Genomic DNA, 26566 nt, shown 5'->3' with positions numbered 1-26566 from the left:
CCTGCAGATGTCAGATGGGGCAGTGTGTTTGTTAGTACAGGTGTCTGCTGAGGCCAGATGGGAGCAGTGGGCATGTGAGAGCATGTCCACGCAGAGACTGGAGTGGGCCATTGTGTGAGTGTAGGTGCCATTGGATATGTGAGTGTAGGTGTCTGCATTGGCCAGCCTGGTTAGTGGACATGTTTGCACAGGTGCCTTTCATAGGCCAAGAGTGCAGTGGCTCTGTGAGTGCAGATTCCTGCAGAGGCCAGAGGTGGGCATTGGGCCTGAGAGTGCAGGTCCATTCCGTGGTCAGTAGGCATTGGTTTGCCTGTGACAGAAGATGTCCCCAGAAGACAAATGAGGGCATATGAGTATAGGTACCTATAGAGGTCAGATGGTGACAATGGGCATGTGGGTACAGGTACCTAAGTAGGACAGATGGGGCAGTGTGCATGGGGCTGTTTGTACCTGCAGAGGTCATGGTAAGCAATGCACACTTGAGTGTAGACTCCTGCAGAAGACAGGGTATCAATGATCACCTGAATGCAGTTGCCTGCAGAAGACAGACTGGGACATTGTGCATGTGATTGTAGGGACATGCTAAGGCCAGAGTAAAGCCTTGGGTATGTGAGTGCAGGCAAGTGTGTAGGCCAGAGAGAGGCAGTGGGCATTGGAGTCCAGGTGCCTGAAGTGGTCAAAAAGCAGCAGTGGACATGTGAGTAGAGTTGCATGATGAGACCTGAGAAGGGCAGTGCCCATGAGATGCAGGGAGCTGGAGAGAGCACAGTGGGGCAGTGGGCACGTGAGAGTAGGGGCCTGCAGAGGCCAGAGGAGTCAGTGGGCATTGAACACAGCTGCCTGCAGAGGACAGGCGTGCAGTGGGCGTGTTCTTTCAGATAACTGCAGAGACCAGAGTGAGGAATTGGGAATAGAATGCAGGTGCCTGCAGAGGCCATGGGTCCAGTACAGTGGGCATGGGAGCACAGGTGCCTGCAGAGGCCAGATAGAGGCAGTGGGCATGTAAGTATAGCTCCCTGCAGAGGCCAGAGAAGAGCATTTCTCCTTGTGAGTGCAGCTGCCTGAAGAGCCCAGAGAAGAGCTGTCAGTATGTGACTTTAAGTGCCTTCAGACAATAGAGTGTCAGTGTACAAGTAGGTATAGGTGCCTGCAGCGGTCAGAGGTGGGAAGTGGCCTTGTGACTTCAACTTCCTGCTGAGGACAGGATAGCAGTGGGCCCATGGGTGTAGGAGCTCGCTGAGGTTAGAAGTGGGAGGTTGTCCTGTGAGAGCAGATGCCTACAGACACTGGAGAGGGGAAGTGTGCATGGGAGTGTGGCTGTGTGCAGAGGCTGTGTGAGTGTGAGTGCTGGTTACTGCAGAGGGCAGGCTGTCAATGAGCATAGGAGTCCAGGTGGCTGCACAAGACAGAAGGGGAGTAGACCTGTGAGTACAGGTGCCTATGGAGGATGGCGGTGTCTGCAGAGGTCAGATGGTGACAGCGGGCATGTGGGCACAGGTACCTATGGAGGACAGAGTAGGGCAGTGTGCATGGGACTGGAGGGACTTTCACAGGCTAAGATAAGTAGTGGGCACATGAGTGTAGGCTCCTGCGGATGACAGGATAGCAATGGGCACATGAATGCAGTTGTCTGCAGAGGGAAAGTGAGTGCAGGTGCATGCAGAGGTCATGAGCACAGGGGTTTTGTGAGTGCCAGTGTCTGCTGAGGTCAGAAAAAGCAGTGGGCATGGGAGTGTAGCTACTGTGGAGGCCAGAGAAGGGCAGTGGCCATAGGAGTCCAGGGGCCTGCAGTGTAGAGGACAGGGCATGGGCATGTGAGTGCAGAATCTCACAGGGTGTCAGAGAGGGGCAGTGCGCATGTGTGTCCAGGTGCCTGCAGAGGACAGGGTTTCAGTTGACACATAGTTGCAGAGTCCAACATAGAATCCCCTATCCAATATACATGGTCTAGACGCCTGTAGAGGTCAGGTATGGGAGGTGAGCGTGTGAGTTCGCATTCCTGCTGAGGACAGAAGTTTGCCATGGAGTGTAGGGGCCTCCAGATGTCAGATGTGAGTGCAAGTGCCAACAAGGTCAGTGAGCACATGAGTGCATGTGCCTGCACAGGATACATGGAGGCAGTGGACATGTGAGTGCAGGTCTCTGCATGGGTCTCTCAGTGGGAGGTTGGTATGTGAGGGCAGATGACTACAGAGGTCAGGGCAAGTAAGTGGGAATGTGACTACAGTGGCATTCTGCATGTGAATACAGGTGTCTATACAGGGCAGAGAGGTGCAGTGAGAAATGAGTGCAGCTGCATGCTGTGGCCAGAGGGGGGCAGTGTGTATGTGAGTACATGTACCTGCAGAGAGCAGAGAGAGCCATTGGGTATGTGACTGTAGGTTTTTCAGCGGCCAGGGAGGTTAGCATAGGTGCCTTTCAGAGGCCAAGAGTGAAGTAGATACGAGTACAGATTTATGCAGATGTCAGGGAGTGGAAGTGGGAATGTGAGTACAGTTGCCAGCTGAGGGCAGAATGTGACATTTGTTATGAGACTACATGGCACATAAGTGGGAATGTGGTACAGTGGCATTTTGGATGTGAGTCACAGAGGTGCAGTGAAAAATTGAGTGCAGCTGCCTGCTGTGGCCAGAGGGGGGCAGTGTGCATGTGAGCACATGTCCCTGTAGAGAGCAGAGTGGGACAGTGGCATCAGAGTGCAGGTGCCTAAGCAGCCATGGTGGTCAGTGGCCATATGAGCACACGTGACTGCAGACTAGGAGTTCAGTGGACATGTGAGTGCAGATGCCTGAAGAGGAGCCAAGTATTGTTTTTTAAATTATCTGTATTATTTGTAGGCCTGGCTAGCAAGCAATCAAGACCCAGACACTTGTTATAGTTTAAAATAGCCTCAGTTAACCTGTGGCAGGGCAGATAGCAATCCTCTAAACTACCTCCCATAGTGGGGCAGGTATAGGATCCCTGCCTCAGTCCCATGCCATCTGCTTCTATTAACGTCTAGCAAGCTACCTCCCATCCATAATCCCAAATGCTTGCTCATGTTCTTCATCTGGGCCAGATTCTCCATCCACGTCGGCCATGTGTTCTCCTTCATCTAACCCATGGCGGCCTTCCTCTCTTTACTTCAGTTCTCTCTCTTTTTTTCTCCTGGCAGTCCTTCTTCTTCCCAGAATTCCTCTCCCCTAGCCTCACCTATCTCCTTTGCCCTGCCCAGGTGGGATGGCTTTTTATTAAGCAAAAGGTGGGTCAGACAGCAAGCAGTACTTAGCATAAAAATACATCAGACCATCCACCAACAGCCAAATGTGGGGCAGTGGGCATGTGAGTGTGGGTTCCTGCAGAAGCTAAGGAAAGCAGTAGGCACGTGAGTGTTTGCTGCTCCTGCAGAGGACAGGATGGCAGTGGGCAAATTTGTGTAGCTACCTGCAGAGGACAGAATGGGACAATGGGCATGACAGTGCAGTGTGCTCTGAGGACAGAAGAGTTCAATGGGCACATGAGAGTGCAGGTGCCATCAGAGGACAGTTAGGGGCATTGTGCAAGAGACTGTAGGTGCCTGGGGAAGGGAAGGGAGACAATGGGCATGAGATACAGACTCCTGGTAATGCCAGCTGGTCATGGCATATTTGAATGGAGCAGCCTTCAGAGTGCTAAGTGGAGCAGGGTGTTCTTGAGTGCATGTGCCTGTAGATACCATGATGGCAGTGGGCATGTGAGTGCAGGTGACAACAGAAGCCAGGAGAAGAGTGGGCGTGTGAGTGCTGGTGCTTGCATTGCATAGAGCACTATAACCTGCCAATGAGTGCGGGTGCCTGAGGAGGCCAGAAAGGTCCAGGGGGCCTGTAATTCCAGGTGCCTGCAGAGTCCAGGATGTCAGGAGGCCTATAGATGTAGATGCCTGCAGAGGGCAGAGTGCAGAGGGAGAGGCAGAGGCCAGAGGGCAGAGACAGAGTGAGAGGCATAGGGAGGGAACAGAAGGCAAAGGCAGAGGGCAGATATGCTGAGGCAGAGGGCAGAGTGCGGAAGAAGAGGCAGATGGCAGAGGGCAGAGGTAGAAGGCAGAGGAAGAGGGCAGATGTAAAAGGCAGAGTCAGGGGGCAGAACGAAGAGGCAGAGAGAGGGCAGAAGGCAGAGGCAGAAGCAGAGGGCAAAGGGCAGAGGTAGAGGGCAGAGGCACAGGCACAGGCAAAGGTAGAAGCAGAGGCAGATGGCAGCAGAAGAGGCAGAGGCAGAGGGCAGAGGGCAGAGGCAGAGGCAGAAGCAGAGGAAAGATGACATAGGCAGAGGCAAGAGCAGGGTCTGGGGGCAGGAACAGATACAGAGGCAGAGGCAGAGGGCAGAGGGCAGAGGAAGAGGGCTGAAATGCTGAGGCAGAGAACAGAGGGTAGAGGCAGAGACCAGAGGCAGAGGGGAGAGGCAGAGGCCTGAGGAAAGAGGCCTTAGGGCAGTGACCTGAGGCCTAGGGGCAGAGGCCAAAGGCCAGAGGGCAGAGGCCTGAGCTCTGAGGGCAGAGACAGATTTAGAGCCAGAGGCTATAGGCAGAAGGCACAAGCAGAAACAGAGGCAGAGGCAGAGGGCAGAGGCAGAGGGAGAGGCAGAGGGAGAGGCAGAGGCAGAGGCCAGAGGCTGAGGCCAGAGGCTGAGGCCAGAGGCAGAGGCCGAGGCCAGAGGTCGAGGCAGAGGCCGAGGCAGAGGCCGAGGCAGAGGCAGAGGCAGAGGCTGAGGCAAGAGGCAGAGGCCAGAGGCCAGAGGCAGAGGCAGAGGCCAGAGGCAGAGGCCAGAGGCCAGAGGCGGAGGTCAGAGGCAGAGGCGGAGGTGGAGGTCAGAGGCAGAGGCAGAGGCCAGAGGCCAGAGGCCAGAGGCCAGAGGCCAGAGGCAGAGGCAGAGGCAGAGAGCACAAGCAGAAGCAGAGGCAGTGGCAGAGACAGAAGTACAGGCAAAGGCAGAGGGTAGTGGAAGAGGCAGAGGGCAGAGACAGAGGCAGAGGCAGAGGCAGAGATGCACAGACAGAGGACAGAGTGCAAAGTCAGAAGCAGAGGCAGAGGGCCAGGAAGAGGGAGAGAAGAGAAAGCAGAGGCTAAGACAGAGGGCAGAGATGCTGAGGCAGAGGTCAGAGGTCAGAGGGCAGAGGGCAGAGGGAGAGGCAGAGGCAGAGGCAGAGGGCAGAGGTAGAAGGCAGAGGCAGATGCAGAGGCAGAGAGCAGAGGGAAGAGGGCAGAAGCAGAAGCAGAACCAGAAGGCAGATTTAGAGGCAGATGCAGAGGGCAGAGACAGAAGCAGATGAAGAGGACAGACACACTGGAGGCAGAGGGCAGAGGGAGGGGGAGAGGCAGAGACAGAGGGACAGGAAGAGGGCAGAAGGCAGGCACAGATTGCAATGGTCAAAGGGCAGAGCGCAAAGGCAGAGTGTAGAAGGAAGAAGCAAAGGGTATGAGGCAGATGGCCAGGCAGAAGGAAGAAGAAGAGGGCAGAGAGAGATGGCAGAGGGAGAGAACAGGGTCAGAGGTAGAGGTTAGAGGGGAGAGGCAGAGGGCAAAGGGCTGATGGTAGGAGCAGAGGGCAGAAGAAAATGGAGAGATGAAAAGGCAAAGGGGTGAGGCCTGCGGGCAGAGGTCTGAGAAGAGAGGCCTGAGGTCTGGTTCCAGAGGCCTGAAAGCATTGCCCTTAAGGAAGAGGCTGGGGCCAGAAGGCAGAGGCCTGAGGGCAGAGGCCTGAGGCCTGAGGGCAGAGGCCTGAGGACAGAAGATGTAGGCCTAACTGAAAAGAACTAAGGGCAGAGGCTTGACACTGCCTGAGGTCAGAGGCCTGAGAAGAGAGGCCTGAGGCCAGAGGGTAGAGGACTGATGTCTAAGGTCAGAGAACTGAGGCCAGAGGCCTGAGGGCATTGGCCTTATGGCAGAGGCCAGAGGCCTGAGGGCAGAGGCTGGAGGGAAGAAGCTTGCGGGCAGAGGCCTGAGGACAGAGGATGTAGGCCTAACTGAAAAGGCCTATGGGCAGAGGCTTGACCCTGCCTTAGGTCAGAGGCCTGAGAAGAGAGGCCTGAGGCCAATGGCAGAGGCCTGAGTAAACAGGAGGAGACATGAGTGCAGAGGCCAGAGGGCAGAAGCCAAGGCCAACAGGCAAAGGGCTGAAGCCAGAGACCGGAAGGAATTTGCATGGGGGCAGAGGCCTGATGGCAGAGGCCTGATCCCTGTGAGCAGAGGCCTGTAGGCAGAGGCAGAAGGGAGAGGCAGAGGCCTGAGGAAAGAGGCCTTATGACAGTGACCTGAGGCCTGAGGCAGAGTACTGATGGCAGAGGGTAGAGGACAGAGGTCAGAGGTCAGAGGCCTGAGCTCTGAGGGCAGAGGCAGATTTAGAGGCAGAGGCAGAGGCTAGAGGCAGAAGCAGAAACAGAGGGCAGTGGCAGAGTCAGAGGGAGAGGGAGAGGGAAGAGAGAGAGGCAGAGGGCAGAGGTAGACACAGTGGCTATGGCAGAGAGTAGAAGCAGGGAACTGGTGGCAGAAGGCAGATGCAGAGGGTAGAGGACAGAAGCAGAGGTAGAGATGCACATGCAGAGGGCAGAAGCAGAGTCAGAGGCAGAGCCGGAGGGCAAAGGCAGAGGGAGAAGGAGAAGCAGAGGAAGAGGACAGAAGGCAGAGGGTAGAGGTGCAGAGGCAGAAGGGAGGGATAGAGGGCAGGGGCAGAGGGCAGAGGGTAGAGGGAGAGGGCAGAGGCAGAGGGCAAAGGGCAGAGGGCAGAGGCAGAGGGCAAAGGGCAGAGGGCAGAGGGCAGAGGCAGAGGCTACAGGCATAAGCTGAGGCCACAGGCAGAAGGTAGAAGTGGAAGCAGAAGCAGAGGGCAAAGGGTAGAGGGCAGAGGCAGAGGGGCATAGGCACAGGAAAGAGCCAGAAGGGAAGAGGCAGAGGCAGAGGCAGAGGGCAGAGGAAGAGAAGAGGCAGGGACAAAGGCATAGGCAGAAGCAGAGGCAGAAGGCAGGGGCAGATTGCAGTGGTCAAAGGGCAGAGCACAAAGGCAGAGTATAGAAGTCAGAAGCAAAGGCTATGGGGCAGATGCCCAGGCAGAAAGAAGAAGAGGACAGAGAGAGATGGCAGAGGGAGAGAGCAGGGTCAGAGGTAGAGGTTAGAGGGCAGAGGCAGAGGGCAAAGGGCTGATGGTAGGAGCAGAGGACAGAAGAAAATGGAGAGATCAGAGGGCAAAGGGTGTGAGGCCTGAGGGCAGAGGCCTGAGGCCTGAGGGAAGAGGTCTGAGAAGAGAGGGCTAAGGCCTGATGGCAGAGGCGTGAGAGGACCTACAGAGGACCACAGAGGCCTGTGGTCACAGACAGAGACAGAGGGCAGAGGCAAAAGCCTGAGGCCCGAGGGCAGTGACCAGAGGCCTGAGGGCAGAGGCAGTGGCCTGAGGGCAGAGAGCAGTGACCTGAGGCCTGAGGGCAGACACCTGAGCTCTGAGGGCAGAGGCAGATTTAGAGGTAGAGACAGAGAATTTAGGTATAAGCAGAGGCCAGAGGGTAGATTTAGAGCAGAGGCAGAGGGAGAGGGCAGAAGGCAGGGGGCAGATTGCAGTGGTCAAAGAGCAGAGCAGGGTCTGAGGGTAGAGGTCTGATACCTAAGGTCAAAGGCTTGAGGCCTGAGGTAAGAGGCCTGAGGCCAGAGGCCTGAAGGCATTGGCCTGAGAACAGATGCCTGAGGACAGAGGACATAGGCCCAACTAAAAAGGACTAAGGGCAGAGGCTTGACCCTGCCTGAAGTCAGAGGCTTGAGAAGAGAGGCCTGAGGCAGGTGGCAGAGGCCTGAGAGCAGAGGCCTGAGGCCTGAAGGTAGAGGCCTAATGCCTAAGGTCAGAGGCCTGAGGCCTGAGGTCAGAGCACTGATGCCAGAGGCCCGAGGGCATTGGTCTTAGGGCAGAGGCAGGAGGCCAGAGGGCAGAGACCTGAGGCCTGAAGGAATTTGCAAGGGGGAAGAGGCCTAATGGCACAGGCCTGATCCCTGACAGCAGAGGCCTGTAGGCAGAGGCAGAGGAGAGACACAGAGGCTTGAGGAAAGAGGAAAGAGGCCTTAGGGCAGTGACCTGAGTGAGGCCTGTGGGCACAGGCCTGACAGCAGAGTCCTGAGGCCTAAGGGCAGAGGCAGAGTCCTGAGGGTAGAGGACAAAGGTCAGAGGGCAGAGGCAGAGGCCTGTGGGAAGAGGCCTGAGCTCAGAAGTCAGAGGCACATTTAGAGGCAGAGGCAGAGGCAGAGGCAGAGGCTATAGGCAGAAGGCAGAAGCATAGGGCAGAGAGCAGAGGCACAGGCAGAGGTACAGGCAGAGGCAAAGGCAGAGGCAGAAAGAGAGAGCAGAGGCAGAGGGAGAGGGCAGAAGGCAGGGGCATATTGCAGTGTTCAAAGTGCAGAGCACAAAGGCAGAGTGTAGAAGGCAGAAGCAAATGGTATCAGGCAGATGCCCAGGCAGAATTTAGAAGAAGACAGCAGAGAGAGATGGCAGAGGGAGAGAGCAGGGTGAGAGGTAGAGGTTAGAGTGCAGAGGCAGAGGGCAAAATGCTGATGGTAGGAGCAGAGGACAGAAGAAAATGGAGAGATCAAAGGGCAAAGGAGGTAAGGCCTGAGTGCAGAGTCCTTGGAAGAAAGGCCTGAGGCCTGATGGCAGAAGCCTGAGGCCTGAGGACAGAGGCCTGAGGGCAGAGGCCTGAGGCCTGAGGTCATTGGCCTGAGAGCAGAGGCCTGAGGTCTGAGGTCATTGGCTTGAGGGCAGAGGCCTGAGGCCTGTGGTCATTGGCCTGAGGGCAGAGGCCTGAGGCCTGAGGTCAGAGGCCTGAGGACAGAGGTTGTAGGCCTAACTGAAAAGGCCTAAGGGTGGAAGCTTGACCCTGCCTTAAATCAGAGGCCTGAGAAGAGAGGCCTGAAGCTGATGGCAGAGGCCTGAGGAAACAGGCAGAAGACTGAGGAACAAGGCAGAAACATGAGTGCAGAGGCCAGAGGGCAGTGACCAGAGGGCTGAGAGCAGAGGCCATGGCCAGAGGGCAAAGGGCTGAAGACAAATACCTGAAGGAATTTTCCTGGGGACAGAGACCTGATGGCATAGGCCTGATCCCTGAGAGCAGAGGCCAGTAGGAAGAGGCAGAGGGCAGAGGGAGAGGCCTGAGGCTGGAGGCCTGTGGGCAGAAGCCTGAGACCTGAGGGCAGAGACAGAGGGCTGAGAACAGTGGCAAGAGGCCAGAGGGCAGAGACAGAGGCCAGAGGGCAGAGACAGAGGCCTGAGGCCAGAGGGCAGAGGCCTGAGCACTGAGGGCAGAGGTAGATTTAGAGGCAGAGGCAGAGGCTATAAGCATAAGCAGAGGCCAGAGGCAGAAGGCCGAAACAGAAGCAGAGGGCAGAGGCAGAGAGCAGATTTAGAGGCAGAGGTCAAAGGGTAGAGGCAGAAGGGTAGAGGGCAGAGGGCAGAGGGCAGTGGGCAGAAGGCAGAGGCAGAGGGCAAGGGCAGAGGCAGAGGGCAAGGGCAGAGGCAGAGCAAGGAGGCAGAGGCAGAGGACAGAGGGCAGAAGGCAGGCACAGATTGCAGTGGTCAAATAGCAGAGCACAAAGGCACAGTGTATTAGGCAAAGGGTATGAGGCTGATGCCCAAGCAGAGGGTAGAAGAAGAGGGCAGAGAGGGATGGCAGAGGGAGAGAGCAGAGTGAGAGGTAGAGGTTAGAGGGCAGAGGCAGAGGGCAAAGGGCTGATGGTAGGAGCAGGGGACAAAAGAAAATAGAGAGATCAGTGGGAAAAGGGGGTGAGGCCTGAGGGCAGAGGCCTGAGGCCTGAGGACAGAGGCCTGGGACAGAGGACATAGAGGGTAGAGGCCTGTGTATGTTACTGCAGGTGCGTGCAGAGGCCAGGAATGGCAGTGTGTATGTGAGTGGAGGTTCCTGCAGAGGACAGGATAGCAGGGAGCATGTGAGTGCAGGTGCCTACAGAAGACATCTGGTGGCGGTCAGTAATATGGTTTCAGATGCCTTCAGAGGCCTGAGGAGGCAGTGGATATGTGAGTGCAGGGGCCAGCAAAAAGCTTAAAGGGACACTGTGCATATGAGAGCCTGTCTCTGAAAATGCCTGCTGGGGCCAGTGGCTTTGTTAGTACAGGTGTCTGCTGAGGCCATGTGAGAGCATGTCCATGCAGAGAGCAGAGTGGGTCATTGGGTATATGTGTGTGTAGGTGCCTGCTGAGGCCAGGGTGCCCAGTGTCAACATTTGCACAGGTACCATCTAAGGGCCAAGAATGCAGTGGGCAGGTGAGTGCAGATCCCTGCAGAGGCCAGAAGGGGGCAGTGGTCATGACTGTGCATGTGCTTATACAGTCACAATGGAGGCAGTGGGCATGTGACTGCTGGTACCTGCACAGAAAGGCAGTTAGCATGTGTGTTCAGGATCCTTCAAAGGCTACGTGGAGCAGTGGGCATGTGCGTGTACATGCCTGCAGATGGTAGGTAGGCAGCAGGCATGTGAGTGGGGCTGAGCACCAAGACCAGATGTGGTTGGAGGAATTGTAAATGGAAATTGTGGAACATTCCAGGCAGCCATTACAAATATGAGTGCACATATCCAGAGAGGCCAGAGAAGAGCTGTGGGCACATGGGTGTAGGGGATCACAGAGGACAAAGTGGGGCACTGGTTATGGAGTGTATGTGCCTGCAGAGCGCTGTTGTGCAGAGCCACCACAGAGGCGCAATTGACACGTGAGTGTAAGTGAGAACAGAGGACATAGCCGGGCATTGGTTACGGGATGTATTTGCCTGCAGAGTGCTGGTGTCTGGAGAGGCCAGAGATGTGTAATGGGCACATGAGTGTAGGTGAGTGCAGAGGACTTGGGGGACAGTGGGTATGTGAGTGCGTGTGGAAGCAGGAGCCAGAGCCAGACTGAAATGCTCCAAGCCTCTGAACTTGCAAGGCTTGGAAGGGAAGCTGGGTCTAAGACAGTACAGTCCTTAAGGGGAGGTTTTAAGAGTAAACAAGATGATTTTCTGTCTTGAAAAAACTGAAAGACACAGTGACACTGTGCTTCTGGATTCCACGGGAGTTTGTTTATCTTAGCATACAAATAAATTTTTCAACGACAATTGAAGTTTTGTATATTCGCCTTGGGAAAAAATCAGAATTTAAACTACACAATACCCGTATGCCTACACGCAGTGAGTCCCTGGCTTGTTCAGGAATCAGCACTGACAAGTCCACTGCCCAACTCTGGTGTTAGCCCATAGGTGCACTTGTATGCCTAGGGCCATCTTGCCATCTGCAGACAAGTCCACTCACAGGCCCACTGTGAACACACATGTTCGCTGCCCCTCTCTGGCTTCTATGGGCATTGCACCCTAAGACTCTGCTTGGGACAGCCTATTCAGTGAAGGGACCAATGAGAGGCCTTTCAGAGGCCAAGAGTGCAGTGGATATGTGAGTGCAGATTCCTGCAGAGGCCAGAGGTGGGCATTGGGCATGAGAGTGCAGGTGTCAGTAAGGGCAAAGGGGAGACAGTGGGCATGTGTCTTCTGGTGCCTAGAGATGCCAGGGGACAGTGGGCTTTTGAGTGCAGGAGCCTTTAGAGGGCTGTATGGAGCAGTGGGCATGTGAGTGCATGTGTTTGCAGATGCCAGGAGGGCAGGGGGAATATCTGTGGTGATTCCAGATAAAACAGGAGAACAGTGTGCATGTGAATGTAGCTAAATGAGAAGACCAGCTTCTGACAGTGAGGATGTCAGCAGAGAATGCAAAACAGGGCAGCCACTCACTGGTCATATGTGTGCAGGTGTCTAGAGAGGCCAGCGAGGTACAATTGACAAGTGAGTGCATCTGAGTGCAGAGGCTGGGCATCGATATGTGGGTGCAGCAGAGACAAGAGGGCAGTGGCCATAGGAGGGCAGGTGACTGCTGGGTATAGAAGAAGACATGGGCATGTGAGTGCAGGTGCCTGCAGAGGCCAGAGAGATGCTGTGGGCACGTGAATGCGTGTTTCCGCAGGGGAGAAAGGTAGTTTGTGAGTTCAGAGCCAAAGGGAGGATGTAGGCATGGGAGTGCAGGTGCATGCAAAGAGCAGAGCTGGGCAGTAGACATGTTAGTACAGACTCCTGCAGAGGCTAGGCAGCCATTGAGTGCAGGTGTCTCTAGAGGGCAAAGAGGTGCAATGGGGAAGTGAGTGCAGCTCACTGCTGTGGCCAGAGGGGGGCAGTGCGTATGTAAGCACATGTCCCTGTAGAGAGCAGAGTGGGACAGTGGCATCATGGTGGTCAGTGGCCATATGAGCACACGTGCCTGCAGACTAGGAGTTCAGTGGACATGGGGGTGCAGATGCCTGTAGAGGCAAGTGTGGAGCAGTGTGCAAGTCAGTGTGGGTTCCTGCAGAGGCTAGGGCAGGCAGTAGGCATGTGAGTGTTCACGCAGAGGACAGGATGGCAGTGGGCACAGGAGTGCAGTTGACTGCAGAAGACAGATGATGTCATTGGGCATGACAGTGCAGTGTGCTCTGAGGATGGAAGGCTTCAATGGGCATGTGAGTGCAGGACTGCAAGGGGCAGTGGGCCTGTGATGTCAGGAGTCTTCAGAGGACAGAAGAGAGAGTGTGAATAAGAGGGTGGGGTCCTGCAGTGGACAGGACAGCAGTTAGCATGTGAATGCAGGTGCCTGCTGAAGACACAGGAGGGTAGTGACATGGAAATAAAGTTGCCTGCTGATGGCACAGGGTGGAGTGACAGTGTCAGAGAAGATGCCTACATAGACATTTGAGAGGCAGTGAGGATGTGAGTAGAGGTCTCTGCAGAGGCCAGAATGTGGCAGTTTGACTGTGAGTCCAGGTGAGTGAAGATCCCACAGTGTCAGAAGGCAGGTAGATGCAGATGCCGGTGGTAGCCAAAGGTGGGCATGCACATGAAAGTGTGGGTGCTTGTAGCAGGGAAGGTGGACAGTAGGCATGAGAGTGCAGGTGCCTGTAGAGGGGAAGGAGACAGAGGGCATGAGAGTGCAGGTGCCTGTAGAGGGGAAGGAGACAGTGGACATGAGAGTGCAGGTGCCTGCTGCTGTAGCAGCTCATGGCACTTTTGAATGCAGGATCCTTCAGAAGGCTAAATGGACAACAGTGTATAATGCATACAGAGGCCAGAGAGGGGCAGTGGGCATGTGTGTTCACATGCCTGCAGAGGACAGGGTTTCACTTGACATGTTGGGGCAGATTCTTGGAAAGAACATGGTTCCAATAGCACAGAATTGTAGATGCCTGCAGGGGTCAGAGAGCAGAAGTTGGCACGTGAGTTCACATTCCTGCTGAGGACAGGACAGCAGCTAGTCCAGGAGTCTAGGGGCCTCCAGATGGCTGGTTTGGAGATTGGACTGTGAGTTAAGGTGCTGAAGAGAGCTGAAATTTAGCTGATGACCACACATTCCTATAGAAGAAAAAAGTGGGCAGTGAGCAGATGAGTCGAGGTGCCTGCAGACATAAGATGGTGATGGTGGGTATATGGGTGCAGGTCCCTGAGGAGGACAGATTGAAACATTGTGTATGTGATTGTAGGGACCTGCTGAGGCCAGAGTAAAGCACTGGTTTTGTGAGGGCGGGTAAGTGTGTATGCCAGAATCAGACAGGGGCATTGGAATACAGGTGCCTGCAGTGGTCAAAAAGCAGCAGTGTGCATGTGAGTAGAGTTGCCCATGAGACCTGAGAAGGGCAGTGCCCATGAGATGCAGGGAGCTGGAGAGAACACAGTGGGGCAGTGGGCACGTGAGAGTGGGGGCCTGCAGAGGTCAGAGAAGTCAGTGGGTATTGAACACAGCTGCCTGCAGAGGACAGGAGTGCAGTGGGCGTGTTCTTTCAGATAACTGCAGAGACCAGAGTGAGGAATTGGGCATAGAATGCAGCTGCCTGCACAGTTCAGGGGAAGGGGCAGTGGGCATAGGAGCACAGGTGTCTGCAGAGGCCGGGGAATGTGGAAGTGGGTATGGGAGCCCAGGTGCCAGGAGATTCCAGGGCAACATGGCAGTGGGCATGAGAATAGAGGTGCCAGCAGAGGCCAGGCAGAGCCAGTTGCCATGGGAGTGCAGGTCCATATAAAGGCCAGAGAAGAGCAATTGTCCTTGTGAGCGCAGCTGCCTGCAGAGGCCAGAGGAGAGCAATGGGTATGTGTTTCCAGGTGCTTGCATACACCAGGGTCTCCGTGGACATGTAGGTGTAGATGCTTGCAATGGTCAGAGTTGGGAAGTGGGATTCTGACTTCAACTTTCTGCAAAGGCAAGACAGAGGGGGCGGGCTTGGAAATATAGCTCCCTATAGAGGCCACATGAGAGCCATTGTCCTTGTGAGTGCAGCTGCCTGAGAGGCCAGAGGAGAGCAGTGGGTCTATGATTCTAAGTGTGTGCAGACCCCAGAGTGTCAGTGGACACATAAGTGTAGATGCCTTCAATGGGCACAGGTGGGAGGCCAGAGAAGGGCAGTGGGCATGTGTGTCTAGGTGCCTGCAGAGGGCAGGGTTCCTGTTGCCATGTCAGTACAGTTGCCAGGTGAGGCCAGGATGTGGCATTGGTATGTGCCTATAAAGGGCAGAGGTATAGTGGGAAAGTGAGTGCAACTGCCTGCTGTGGCCAGAGGGGGGCAGTGTGTATGTGAACACATGTACCTGCAGAGAGCAGAGTGGGACAGTAGCATCAGAGTGCAGGTGCCTAAGGAGCCATGGTGGTCAGTGGCCATATGCGCACACGTGACTGCAGACGAGGAGTTCAGTGGACATGTGAGTGCAGATGCCTGTAGAGGTAAGTGTAAAGCAGTGTGCATGTGAGTGTGGGTTCTTGCAAAGGCTAGGGCAGTCAGTAGGCATGTGAGAGTTTGCTCATTAGAGGACAGGATGGCAGTGGGCACATGAGTGCTGTTGCCTGCAGGGGACAAGAGGGGCAGTATGCATGTGAGGGCCAGTGTTTGCAGAAGCCAGAGAAGAACACTCAGCCTGAGATCCAAGTGCCTGCAGTGCCCAGGGTATAGGTGGACATGTAAGTGCAGATGTCTGCAGAGCCCAGAAGGGGACGGACGCTTGTGAGTTCAGGCACCTGCAGAGGAAAGAATGGCAGTGGTTTCATGAGTTCATGTCTCAGCAGCTTTCAGCAGTTGTAGGTTGCACTGAGTGCAGGTTTATAGAGTGGCCTGACAATGCAACAGGCATGGGTGTGCTGTTTCCTGATGAGGCCAGAGGAAGCAATGGGCATGTGAGTGCAGGTGCCTCCAGAGGACAGAGAAGCGGTGGGTCAGTGATGCTAGGTTTCCTGAAAGACAGAAAAGTACAGTGGGCACTTGATGGCAGGTGCCTACAAAGGCCAGATGGGGACAGTGGGCATGTGGGTACAGGTGTCAGCAGAAGACAGGGTTTCGGCAGAGTCCAGCATAGAACAGGGTCCCAATTCACATGTAGGTGTAGCTGCCTGCAGAGGTCAGAGAGAGGAGGAGGGCCTGTGAGCCCACATCCCTGCTGAGGACAGGATAGCAGTTTGCCCATGAGCACTTATGGTCTTCCAAAGATTACATGTGAGGGGCTGGGTTGTGGGTGCAAGTGTCATCAAGGGCTGGCAGTTAGCATGTGAGTGCACGTGCCATCAAGGCAGTGGGTATTTGAGTTCAGGTGTCATCAGACACCATCAAGGCAATGTGCATGTGGGTGCAAGTTCATGCATGGCATAGTGGAGGGTAGTTTTGATTAGAGTTCAGGCGCCTGAGGAGGCCACAGAGGGCCAGTGGGCATGTGTGTCCAGCTACCTGCAGAGGCCAGGATGTCAGGAGACCTGTAGATGTAGATGAATGCAGAGGGCCTGTGAGTTCTCGTTCCTGCTGAGGACAGGATACCAGCTTACCCAGGAGTGTGTCAGATGTGTGAGGTTGGACTGTGAGTGCTGGTGCCAACATGGTCTGGCAGTGAGCACATGAGTGCATCTGCTGGCACAAGACCTGTGGAGGACTTGGCCAGTGAGAGAAATCCGTGCAAAGGACACGAAAGCCATGAGTATGTGAATGCAGCTGCCTGAAGAAGATGTACTGGGCCCGCAGGCATGTGAATAGAAATACCTCCAGAGGCCAGGGAAAGGCAGTGGGTATGTGAGCACAGGAGCCTGCAGAGGACAGAGGAGAGCAGCGAGAATGTGAGAACAGGTGCATTCAGAGAGCAGTGGGGCCGTGGTCACATCAATGTAGGTTCCTACAGAGGCCAGAGTAGGGCATTGGGCATGAGAGTGCAGGTGCCAGTACAGGCAAATGGGGGCGATGACATGTGACTGTGGGTGCCTGCTGATGCCAGTGTGAAGGGGCCATTTATGCACAGGAGCCATCAGAGGCCCATGTGGAGCAGTGAGTATGTGAGTGCACGATCCAGCAGATGCCAGGAGCGTAGTGGGAATGAGAATGCAGGTGCCAAAAGATGCCAGGAGAGCAGTGTGCATGTGAGTACAGCTAAGTGAATACACAAGCTGTGGGCAGTGGGCATGTTAGTGCAGATTCCTGCACAGGCCAGGCAGTCACTGGGCATGTGAGTATGTGTGTCTTCAGAGGCCAGAGAGATGCCACGTGCAGTTGTGTACAGGTGACTGCAGAGGAGAAAGCAGGCAGTTTGTATGTGAGTGCAGAGCAAAGGGAGGATGTGGACGGATATGTTGTGAATGTGCTTGCTAAGACCAGAGCTGGGCCATAAACATGTTATTGCACACGCCTGCAGAGGCCAGGCAGCCTTGGGGATGTGAATACAGCTGTCTATAAAGGGCAGAGGGGTGCTGTGGGAAAGTGAGTGCAGTTGCCTGCTGTGACCATCAGGGGGCAGTGTGTATGTGAGCACATGGACCTGCAGATTGCAAGGTAGGAAAGTGGCATGTGAGTGCAGGTGCCTAAGGGGCCATGGTGGTCAGTGGCCATATGTGCACACAGGACCACAGACGAGGAGTTCAGTGGACATGTGAGTGCAGATGCCTGAAGAGGCAAGTGTGGGGCAGTGTGCATGTGAGTGTGGGTTCCTGCAGAGGCTAGGGCAGGCAGTAGGCATGTGAGTGTTTGTTCATGCAGAGGACAGGATAGCAGTGGGCTTATGACTGCAGGTGGGTGCTAAACACACATGAGGGTAGTGACAAGTAAATAGAGTTGCCTGCTGAAGCCAGCAGGGTAGAGTGGCCATGTCAGAGAAGATGCCTTCCGAGGGCTAAGTGGAGTAGGGGGTACGTGAGTTCACTTGTCTGCAGATGGCATGAGGGGGTGGCCATGTGATTGCAGTGGCTGCAGATGCCAGAAGGGCAGTGTGCTTGTGAGTGTAGCTAGCAACAAGAGCAGAGGTGTGCAGTGAGCAAGTTAGTGCAGACTTTTGCCCAGGCAAGGCACTCATTAGGTACATGAGTAACAGTGTCTGGAGAGGATAGAGAAGGCCAATGGACACATGAGTGTGGAGACTACAGAGGACATAGGAGGAAAGTGGTGCTGGAGTGTATGTACATGCATAGGCAGTGGGGCCAGTGGTCACGTGTGTGCAGTTGAGTGTGGGGAAGAGAAGAAGAAAGGCGCATGTGAGTGCAGGTGCCTGCAGTGCCCAGGGTGTCAGTAGATATGTCAGTGCTCCTGCCTGGCCAGGCCAGATGGTGAAGGGAGTGTGTGAGTTCAGGTTCCTGCAGAGGACAGAGGGGCAGTGTGACAGTCATCCTAGGTGTCCTCAAAGACAGAAGAATGCAGTGGACACATGAGTGCAGGTGTGTACAGAAGACTGTTGGAGGCAGTGGCATGTGGATTCAGATGCTTACTAAGGTCACATGGGTCTGAGGGTTTGGGGGCCCAAGCACCTAGAGGACATATGCGACCACTGTGTATGTTACTGCAGGTGCATGAGGAGGCCAGGAAGGCAGAGTGCATGTGAGTGAAGGTTCCTGCACAGGACAGGATAGCAGCAAGCATGTGAGTGCAGGTGCCTGCAGAAGACATATGGGGGCAGTGGTCATATGATTCTTTATACGTTCTTTGGTTGAGGGACATCTCGGTTATTTCCAGATCCTGGCTATAATGTTCTCTGAACATAGTTGAGCATATTCTTGTGGTATATACGGAGAAGCATCTTTTTGGTATATGACCAGCAGTGGTATAGCTAGGTCTTGAGGTAAAGCTAGTCCCAAAATTCCCGAGAAAGTGCCAGATTGATTTCCAAAGTGGTTGTCCAAGATTGCACTCCCACCAGCAATGGAGGAGCGTTTCCTTTTCTCCACATCCTCTCCAGCATGTGCTGTCCCTTGAGTCTTTGATCTTAGCAAATTTAATGGATATAAGATGGAATTTCAGAGTCACATTGGTTTGCATTTCCATCATGACTAAGGACATTGAACATTTCTTTAAGTGTTTCTCAGCCATTAGAGATTCCTCTGTTGAGAATTCTCTGTTTAGCTCTAGATTCCATTTTTATTTAGATTATATGGTTTGCTAGTGTCTAGTTTATTGAGTGCTTCATATATGTTAGATATTAGCTCTCTATCAGGTGTGTGTCTGGTAAAGATCTTTTCTCATTCTGTAGATGGATGCAAATAGATCCGTATTTATCACTGTACACAAAACTCAAGTTGAAGCAGATCAAAGACCTCAACATAAAACAAAATACACTAGATCTTTCTAATTTTTTAGTGTAGACACTTCCTCATAGGACCACTTCCAGTGTGTCTCAAGGGCATTATTATGCTGTGTTTTTGTTTTCACTTAATTTCAGGAATAAATTTATTTCTTGATTTCTTCTTTGACTCATTCACCACTATACAATGAGTTGGTAATCCCAAGTGTTTGTGTATTTACTGCATTGTGGGTTTTCCTCTTTCTTTCTTTTTTTCTTTCTTTCTTTCTTTCTTTTTTCCTGTCAATTTTAACCTTTGTTGCATTTGTTCACATAGAATACAAAAATTGATTCCAATCTCATTGAATCTGTAAAGATTTATTTTGTGTCCCCTGATGGGCTGTATTTTAGAAACACTTCAATGTACTGCTGAGTAGATTGTGTGTTCTTTGGTGTTTCACTAGAATAGTCCGTAGATATCTATAAAATCCTACTGATGTGTTAATGTCAATTAATATTGTATTTCTCTATTTCTTCTTCACACGATCTATTAGAGAAGGTGGGTATTGAAATAAATTCTTAATTAATTGATGTTAATCGGGCTTTAATTCTAGTACATTTTTACAATATAACACTGGGCACCCCTGAGTGTGAAACTATTAAGTTTAGGAGAGTAATGCTTTCCTGGTTAACTGCCCTCTTGGCTAGAATGAAGTTTCCGTTTTGTCATTTTAAATTAGCTTCATTTTGAAGTCTGGGTTTTTTTTTTCACATATTGGGATAGGGGTACCTTGTTACTTCCTTTTGTCATTTGACTGGAATAGTTTAAACTATCCTTTGATTCTAAAGCTGTGCCTATTGCTGAACATGGTGCCGCACACCTTTAATCCCAGGACTCAGGAGACAGAAGCAGGTGGATCTCTGTGAGTTTGAGGCTAGCGCTGGTCTACAGACTAAGTTCCAGGACAGCCCAGACTGCACAGAGAAATCCTGTCTTGAAAAACCAAAAAGGAAGGAGAGGAAGGGAGGAAGGAAAAGAAAAGAATCTGTGCCTGTCTACAAAACTGAGATGTGTTTCTTGCAGGCAGCCAGCGGGTAGATTTCATTTACTGATGCCCTCAGTCTGTGTTTTTGGATTGGAGACGGAGGCCATTGATATTTAAAGTTATTATTAAAATGTACATGTTAGTTGTGGTAAGCAAGTTACTGACTTTGTTATTGTTATGTGTACTCTCACTGATAATTTGTGTTTTAATAAAAATGCTTTCCTATTTCTTTCCACATTTTTTTCTACTGTGCTCACTCATCTTCTAAGCCTGAAATAATGCTTTCTATATTTCCCCTATGTTTCATTTGTGAAAACTTATACAGCTACTAAGGCACTCTGTGGGTTGGTTCCTCAGGAAAATGGGAATTGATCTACCCCCAAATCCAGCTGTACCATTCTTGTAATTTAGGGGCTCTAGGGAAGGCTCAGCAGTTAAGAGCACTGGGGCTTCCTCCAGAGGTCCTGAGTTCATTTCCCAGCAACCACATGGTGACTCACTCACAACCATCTCTTATGAGATCTGGTGCCCTCTTCTGGCCTACAGGAGTACATGCAGGGAGATCACTGCATACACAATAAATAAATAAATCTAAGAAAAGAATTGCAATTTATTTACAGTAAGCTTGTCCCACAGAAACTGAATAAGTAAATTCAAATCATTAAAATAAAAACATAAACAATCATACACATAAACATTAACCCAACTGGATTTATATGGAACCTCTAGTAAATATATTTTTATTCTATATATGAATAAGCATAGTATGCAAAAATTTTTTAATTAATTTTTCAGATTTCATCTAAACTGTTATCCCATCACTTGTATCCTCCCATTCCTCCCTCCCTCCCACTTTCACCCTATTCCCCTCCTCCAGGTCCATGACAGAGGGGGACCTCCTCCCCTTCTATATGGTCATAGGCTATCAAGCCTCATCTTGGTAGCCTGCTTGTCCTTTCTCTGAGTGCCACCAGGCCTCCCCACCAAGGGGAAGTGGTGAATATGGGGCACCAGAGTTCATGTCAGAGTCGTGCATACATGAAATTAATACTTGTCTTTTATTGTAATAAAAATGGCTAATAAAATAAGCAGTAACGATGCTTTCCATTGTTAAAAGTTGTTGGTCAGTGATTATATTCAATCCTACTGACGGTTGAGTGCTCCGTCACACTCCAGGGGTGGGAGTTGTAATATATACAGCCTTTATCTTTCATCGATGTGGCTTTGGCTTGGCTGTCATCATAGAAAATTCAGCTTACAAGGCTGAGGCAGTAGAGTTCTTTATTTGGATGACAGAAATCAGCTTAAGCAACAAGTGTGACCCATTAGGAAACAGTGGAGAAAGGGGGGGGGGAGAGGAAAGGGACGGGGACAAAGGAGGAGATAAGTTAGAAATAAGAGAAGGAAAGGAGAACAGGAGGGAAGAAAGGGAGAGAGAGAGGAGGTAGGTGGAGGGAGAGAGGGAGGGAAGGAGGGAGGGACAGGGAAAGTGAGGGAGAGGGAGGGAAGAAGTAAGCATGCTAGGATACACTGCATAGTTTTCAAGGGGCCTGCTGTCAGGGGGCGGGGCCACAGGTCAGGGCAGACATAGACAATGGATAATGGCCTGCCTTCTCTGTGACATTGTCTCTGTCTTAGAGAAACCCAGCGAGTCTAGGCACTGGTGCCAGACTCCAGCTATGCCATGAGAGAGAAACCTCTGCAAGGGTCTTTGAGAGGTTCCCGGAGGTTTCATCAATGGGGCTTTTAAACAGTCGGATCTTGAGATGCCAGGATTCCAGTTTGGTGGATCCAGAGCCACCAGAAGCTACACCAGGACCCAGTTTCACGTCAAGGAGCCGCAAGCGCAAACTCAGCAGTTGCGAATATTTGGGATCAAGCTTTGACATCTGTGAATCTGAAAACCAGGGACTGAATCTACTTCAAGTAGTTGGCATTTTTTGCATAAAAAGACTCAAGTTTGCATCCAGGCATGCCTACCAAACCTTATTTTTGAAAGGGGAGGATAGTGACATTAAAATCCGTGCTCTAGGGAAAATATGGCTTTTACACAAAGTATTTTTATGTCAATCAGGCTTGTTTGCTAATATTCTCAAAGGTACTTGGAAAGAATTGACCAACAGCATTATAGAACTGAGAATTAAGGACAAGAGTATAGATAGAAGGTCTTTAAACTTTGTGTTCGGTTCCTTGTACCTGGACGAAGACTTGCCATTAACACCTCGTCAAGTTCCTCATGTGTTGGCAGCAGCCTGCCTGCTCCAGGTAGAGCGCGTGATTCAACAATGTAACGAGACCATGAAGAAAACCATCGGTATGAAAACTGTGTGTTCGTATTACGCAGCGGCAGAAACACACGAATTGAAAGATGTAAAAACAAGGTGCTTTGAATGGCTTCTTCACAATTTCATGACACATGCAAGAGTTCAGCTTTACAAGGAGCTGGATGTAAAGCTTGTGTACCTACTTGTATCGTCTTCCGATTTACTAGTGATGGGAAAGGAGATCGATGTGTACAGCAGAGTTAAGGAATGGATGTTCCTTTGTCTTCATCCAAGCTGGAAAGGTTCGGAGGAACAGCTTGTAGATTGTACCAACAGCTGGCTTTCCCAGAACACGGAACGTTTGGGGAGCATGTCTTTTCTTGAAAGCGAGGAAGGCCTGATGTTCCAGCCGGTGTTTAAACAGCTGAGGCTTCAGCACATCATCTATGACCTGCCCCCCACACGCGTTCTCGAGCGAGATCGGCTAATCCCTTCAGCATGGCTGTCCTCTGTGTGTAAACAACAGTGGCTGGCTTTGTTTCACGCACATCAAGACAAGGAAATTGGACCACAAACCATCAATGAAGAAGAACTTGAAAGGTGTAGTATGAGATGCGGTAAAAGGATCAGGAAAGACGGTAAATACTCTTGGAAGTGGTCAGCCTGCAAAATTAGCTTTCCTTTACTTGTCACTTTTACTAGTTACTGCATAATTTTCAAGCAAAGGCATCCGTGGTGTGATGGCTCTCGCTGTCTAAATCATAGAAGAAATGTAGTATTCAGAATAACTCTGGTGCATTTTGACTCCGATGGGAAAATCGATTTTAGGAAAACAACTGGTTATAAAACCCTTACCCTTGATGACAAGGAGCATGTTGTAATGAAGTTGGGTGACACAGCACTAACTTTCCCTTTATACATATTCTGCAATTTCCTCTTCCTACTACCAACTGCCGAAGACCTTGCCAAGTATTAGACTGTATGAGGATTTGGAAATCATTTAAAAACGTTTAATTGGAAGGCCTCATGATGAATAGTTAAGATAACCAACAAAATGACAAAGATAACTAGTCTAGTACCATCAAAAAATAAATTTTCCATCTTCAACTTATTTCCATGTAATAATGAAGAAAACTTTGACCTTCTACAAAATATTTGTCAAATCAAATCAAAAGAAGCTAGTCTTTTGATTTTTCACTTACCAGCAAGAGTCAAGCTTCCAGTGGAAATAAGAGAATATCTTTGCAGGGAAAAATCTTCTCTATGAACTTGTTAAGTAGATTTGACCCTAGCCAAGGTTGAAACAAAATAAAAACCTCGCCATTGCCAGAACTGTAATGAGCCATGCCTTTATGATAATATTATGTAAGTCATTGGTTAAGAAAGAATAATTGAGATTAGTCACTGCTAATGTATGCTTTCAAATAACATCAAGCTTTTCCATGTCCTGTAACATAGGGTTATTGGTGTTTTAGAATTGGTTTTCCAGAGAGTTCAGTTTTGTACGATTTGGTTAATTTTTGCTGCTGATTATCTCTAACTACAGTTGCACACAAATAGATATAAATATCTTATAATTAACTACCATGTTATATGATATAAAAGCAAGTGAATTATATATGTAATATATGTACATAGTATATATGTTTACATACATATATTCATGTATATATATATAACTGTAAATACCAAAAATGCAATTTTTAAATGTATAAACAAACAGAGAAGTGAAAAATAGACCTTTATGATACCTATTATCTTTTTTTTTGAGACAAGGTCTCTCTGTGCAGCCTTGGCTGTCCTGGACTTGTTTTGTCAATCAAGCTGTCCTCGAACTCAGGGATCAGCCTTCCTCTGCCTCTCTAAGTGTTGGGATTAGAGGCGTGCGCCACTGCACCCAACTGTTATACCTGTTATCTAGCTATCAACATATAAATCATTTCATGGCCAAGTGTGTGGGTGTGTCTGCAGACGTCATCATGTCCAGAGCCCTGCAAGTGTAGCTATGGACCAAGACCAGAGATGGGTAGTGAACGTGTTATCGCAGATTCCTGAACAAGGCAAACAGTCATCGGGCATGTGAATACAGGGACTGTGGAGGACAGACAGCTGCAGTGGGCACATGAGTGCAGGTGCCTGCAGAGGTCCCCAGTGTGAGACTGGGCTGTGTGAACAGGAGCTCATAAAGGCCAGAAACAGGAAGGGCACATGTGACTTAAGTTAACTGCTGAGGCCTGAGGGGGGATTAGTGCGGGGGTGTAGTGGGGTGTGTTAGGGTGAGCTTGTAGTGGACCTGTGAGACCAAGACCTGCAGGAGTGGGGCAGTGGTCACATGAGTGTAGGTGCCTGCAGAGGAGAGATGGTTGCTGTGATCCTGTGAGTGTATGTGACAGCACAAGACAAATGATGGGCAGTGTGCCTGTGAGTGCAGGTTCCTCTAGGGGCCAGACAGGCATTGGATATGTGAATGCATGTTCCTGGAGAGGCCAGAGGGGAGCAGTGGTCATGTGATTGCAGGTGCAGACAGAGACCAGAGGGATGTGCCTACATAGGCAAGAAGGGCAGAAGGCATGAGTGAAGGTGCTTGCAGAGGCCAGAGGGAGGCAGTGTGCCTGTGCTGTATGTGCTGTAATAGTGGGGAGCCTGGGGACGGGGGTCAGTGTGAATGCCACTGGAGGTGCCTGCCTAGTCTAGGATGTTTAGTGGCCATGTGAGTGCAGGTGCACACTTAGACCAGTGGTGGGAGGTGGGCATGTGAGTTCATGTTCCTGTGAAGACAGGAGAGCAGTTTGACCAGGAGTGTAGGGGCTTCCAGGAGTCAGATGAAGGAGGTTGGCCTATGAGTGCAGAGGACAGATGGGGCAGTGTGCATCTGAGTACAGTTGCCTGCAGAGAACACAGAGGGGCAGTGAGTATATGAGCATAGGAGCCTCCAGAGGTCATATGTGGTTGGTTGGCCTGTGAGTGCAGGTGCCAACAGGGGTGGCAGCGAGCCACTCCTGTGAGTGCATATTCCAGCAGAAGACAAACAGGCAAGTGGCCCTGTGAGAGCAGATCTCTGCAGAGGTCAGAAGGGCTTTGTTTGCCTGTGACAAAAGATGCCTCCAGAAGACAAATTCATAGGGGCATGTGAATATAGGTGCCTATAGAGGTCAGATGGTGACAGTGGACACGTGTGCACAGATACCTAAGGAGGACAGATTGGGGCAGTGGGCATGTGAGTCTAGGTGCCTATAGAGGTCAGATGGTGACAGTGGACATGTGGGCACAGATACCTAAGGAGGACAGATTGGGGCAGTGGGCATGTGAGTATAGGTGCCTATAGAGGTCAGATGGTGACAGTGGACACGTGGGCACAGATACCTAAGGAGGACAAATTGGGGCAGTGGGCATGTGAGTATAGGTGCCTATAGAGGTCAGATGGTGATGGTGGGCATGTGGGCACAGGTACCTAAGCAGAGTCACCTGATGAGACCTGGAGAAGGGCAGTGCCCATGAGATGCAGGAAGCTGGAGAGAGCAGAGTAGGGCAATGGGCACGTGAGAGTAGGGGCCTGCAGAGGTCAGAGGAGTCAGTGGGCATTGAACACAGCTGCTGCAGAGGACAGGAGTGCAGTGGGTGTGTTCTTTCAGATAACTACAGAGACCAGAGTGAGGAATTGGGCATAGAATGCAGGTGCCTGCAGAGGCTACGGGAGGAGGTAGTGGGCATGGCAACAGAGGTGCCTGCAGAGGCCAGGGGAGGGGGCAGTGGGCATGGGAGCAGAGGTGCCTGCAGAGGCCAGGAGAGGGGGCAGTGGGCATGGGAACAGAGGTGCCTGGAGAGGCCAGGAGAGGGGACAGTGGGCATGGGAACAGAGATGCCTGCAGAGGCCAGGACAGGGGACAGTCGGCATGGGAACAGAGGTGCCTGCAGAGGCCAGGGGAGGGGGCAGTGTGCATGGGAACAGAGGTGCCTGCAGAGTCCAGGGGAGGCGACAGTGGGCATGTGACCGCAGGTGCCTGCAGAAGACAGTTGGAGGCTGTGGCATGTGAGTGCAGGTGCATACATAGGTCAGATGGGTGCAGTAGGCATGTAGGAACAGGTACCTAGAGGGAAGACTTAAGCATTGTGTGTGTTACAGGGGGTATATGAAGAGGGTAGAGAAAAGCAGTGGGCATGGGAGTGTAGCTACGTGTAGAGGCCAGAGAAGGGCAGTGGGCATGTGTGTCCTAATGCCTGCAGGATAGAGGAGAGGGTAGTGGGCATGTGAGTGAAGAGGCCTGCAGCAGCCAGAGGGGGCAGTGGGCATGTGTGCCTTGTGCCTGCAGGATAGAGGAGAGGGTAGTGGGCATGTGAGTGAAGAGGCCTGCAGAGGCCAGAGAAGGACAGTGGGCATGCGTGTCCTAAAGCCTGCAGGATAGAGGAGAGGGTAGTGGGCATGTGAGTGAGGAGGCCTGCAGCGGCCAGAGGGGGCAGTGGGCATGTGTGCCTTGTGCCTGCAGAGGACAGTTGTCAGTTGATCTCTCGGTGCAGAGTCCAGCATAGACCAGGGTTCCAATTCACATGTAGGTGTAGATGCCTGCAGAGGTCAGGTACGGGAGTTGGGCTTGTGAGTCCACATTTCTGCTGAGGAAAGCGTAGTGGTTTGCCCAGGAGTGTAAGGGCCTCCAGAGGTCAGATGTGGGAGGTTGGAGCGTGTGTGCAGGTGCCAACAATTGTTGGAT

At 51.8% G+C, this 26566-nt stretch overlaps 1 protein-coding gene across 3 annotated transcripts in view; it reads left to right on the top strand.

The window, feature by feature from the left end:
- LOC311601618 (germ cell-less protein-like 2) overlaps positions 1 to 23139 on the top strand; it is a 33904-nt gene extending 10765 nt beyond the window's left edge. For all 3 annotated transcript variants that reach the window (XM_084789173.1, XM_084789172.1, XM_084789171.1), the window contains one exon: positions 21235 to 23139. In XM_084789173.1, the coding sequence (XP_084645299.1) occupies positions 21235 to 22836 (1602 nt within the window). In that variant the 3' untranslated portion in view covers positions 22837 to 23139. The remainder of the gene's footprint in view (positions 1 to 21234) is intronic.
- The last annotated feature ends 3427 nt before the right edge of the window (positions 23140 to 26566 follow it).

The sequence above is a fragment of the Acomys minous genome (assembly GCF_964271855.1).
Source record: "Acomys minous genome assembly, chromosome: 7".
NCBI classification, from domain to species: Eukaryota; Metazoa; Chordata; class Mammalia; order Rodentia; family Muridae; genus Acomys; species Acomys minous.
The sequence above is the reverse complement of the archived record's forward strand: the minus strand, read 5'-3'. Positions and strand labels throughout refer to the sequence as shown.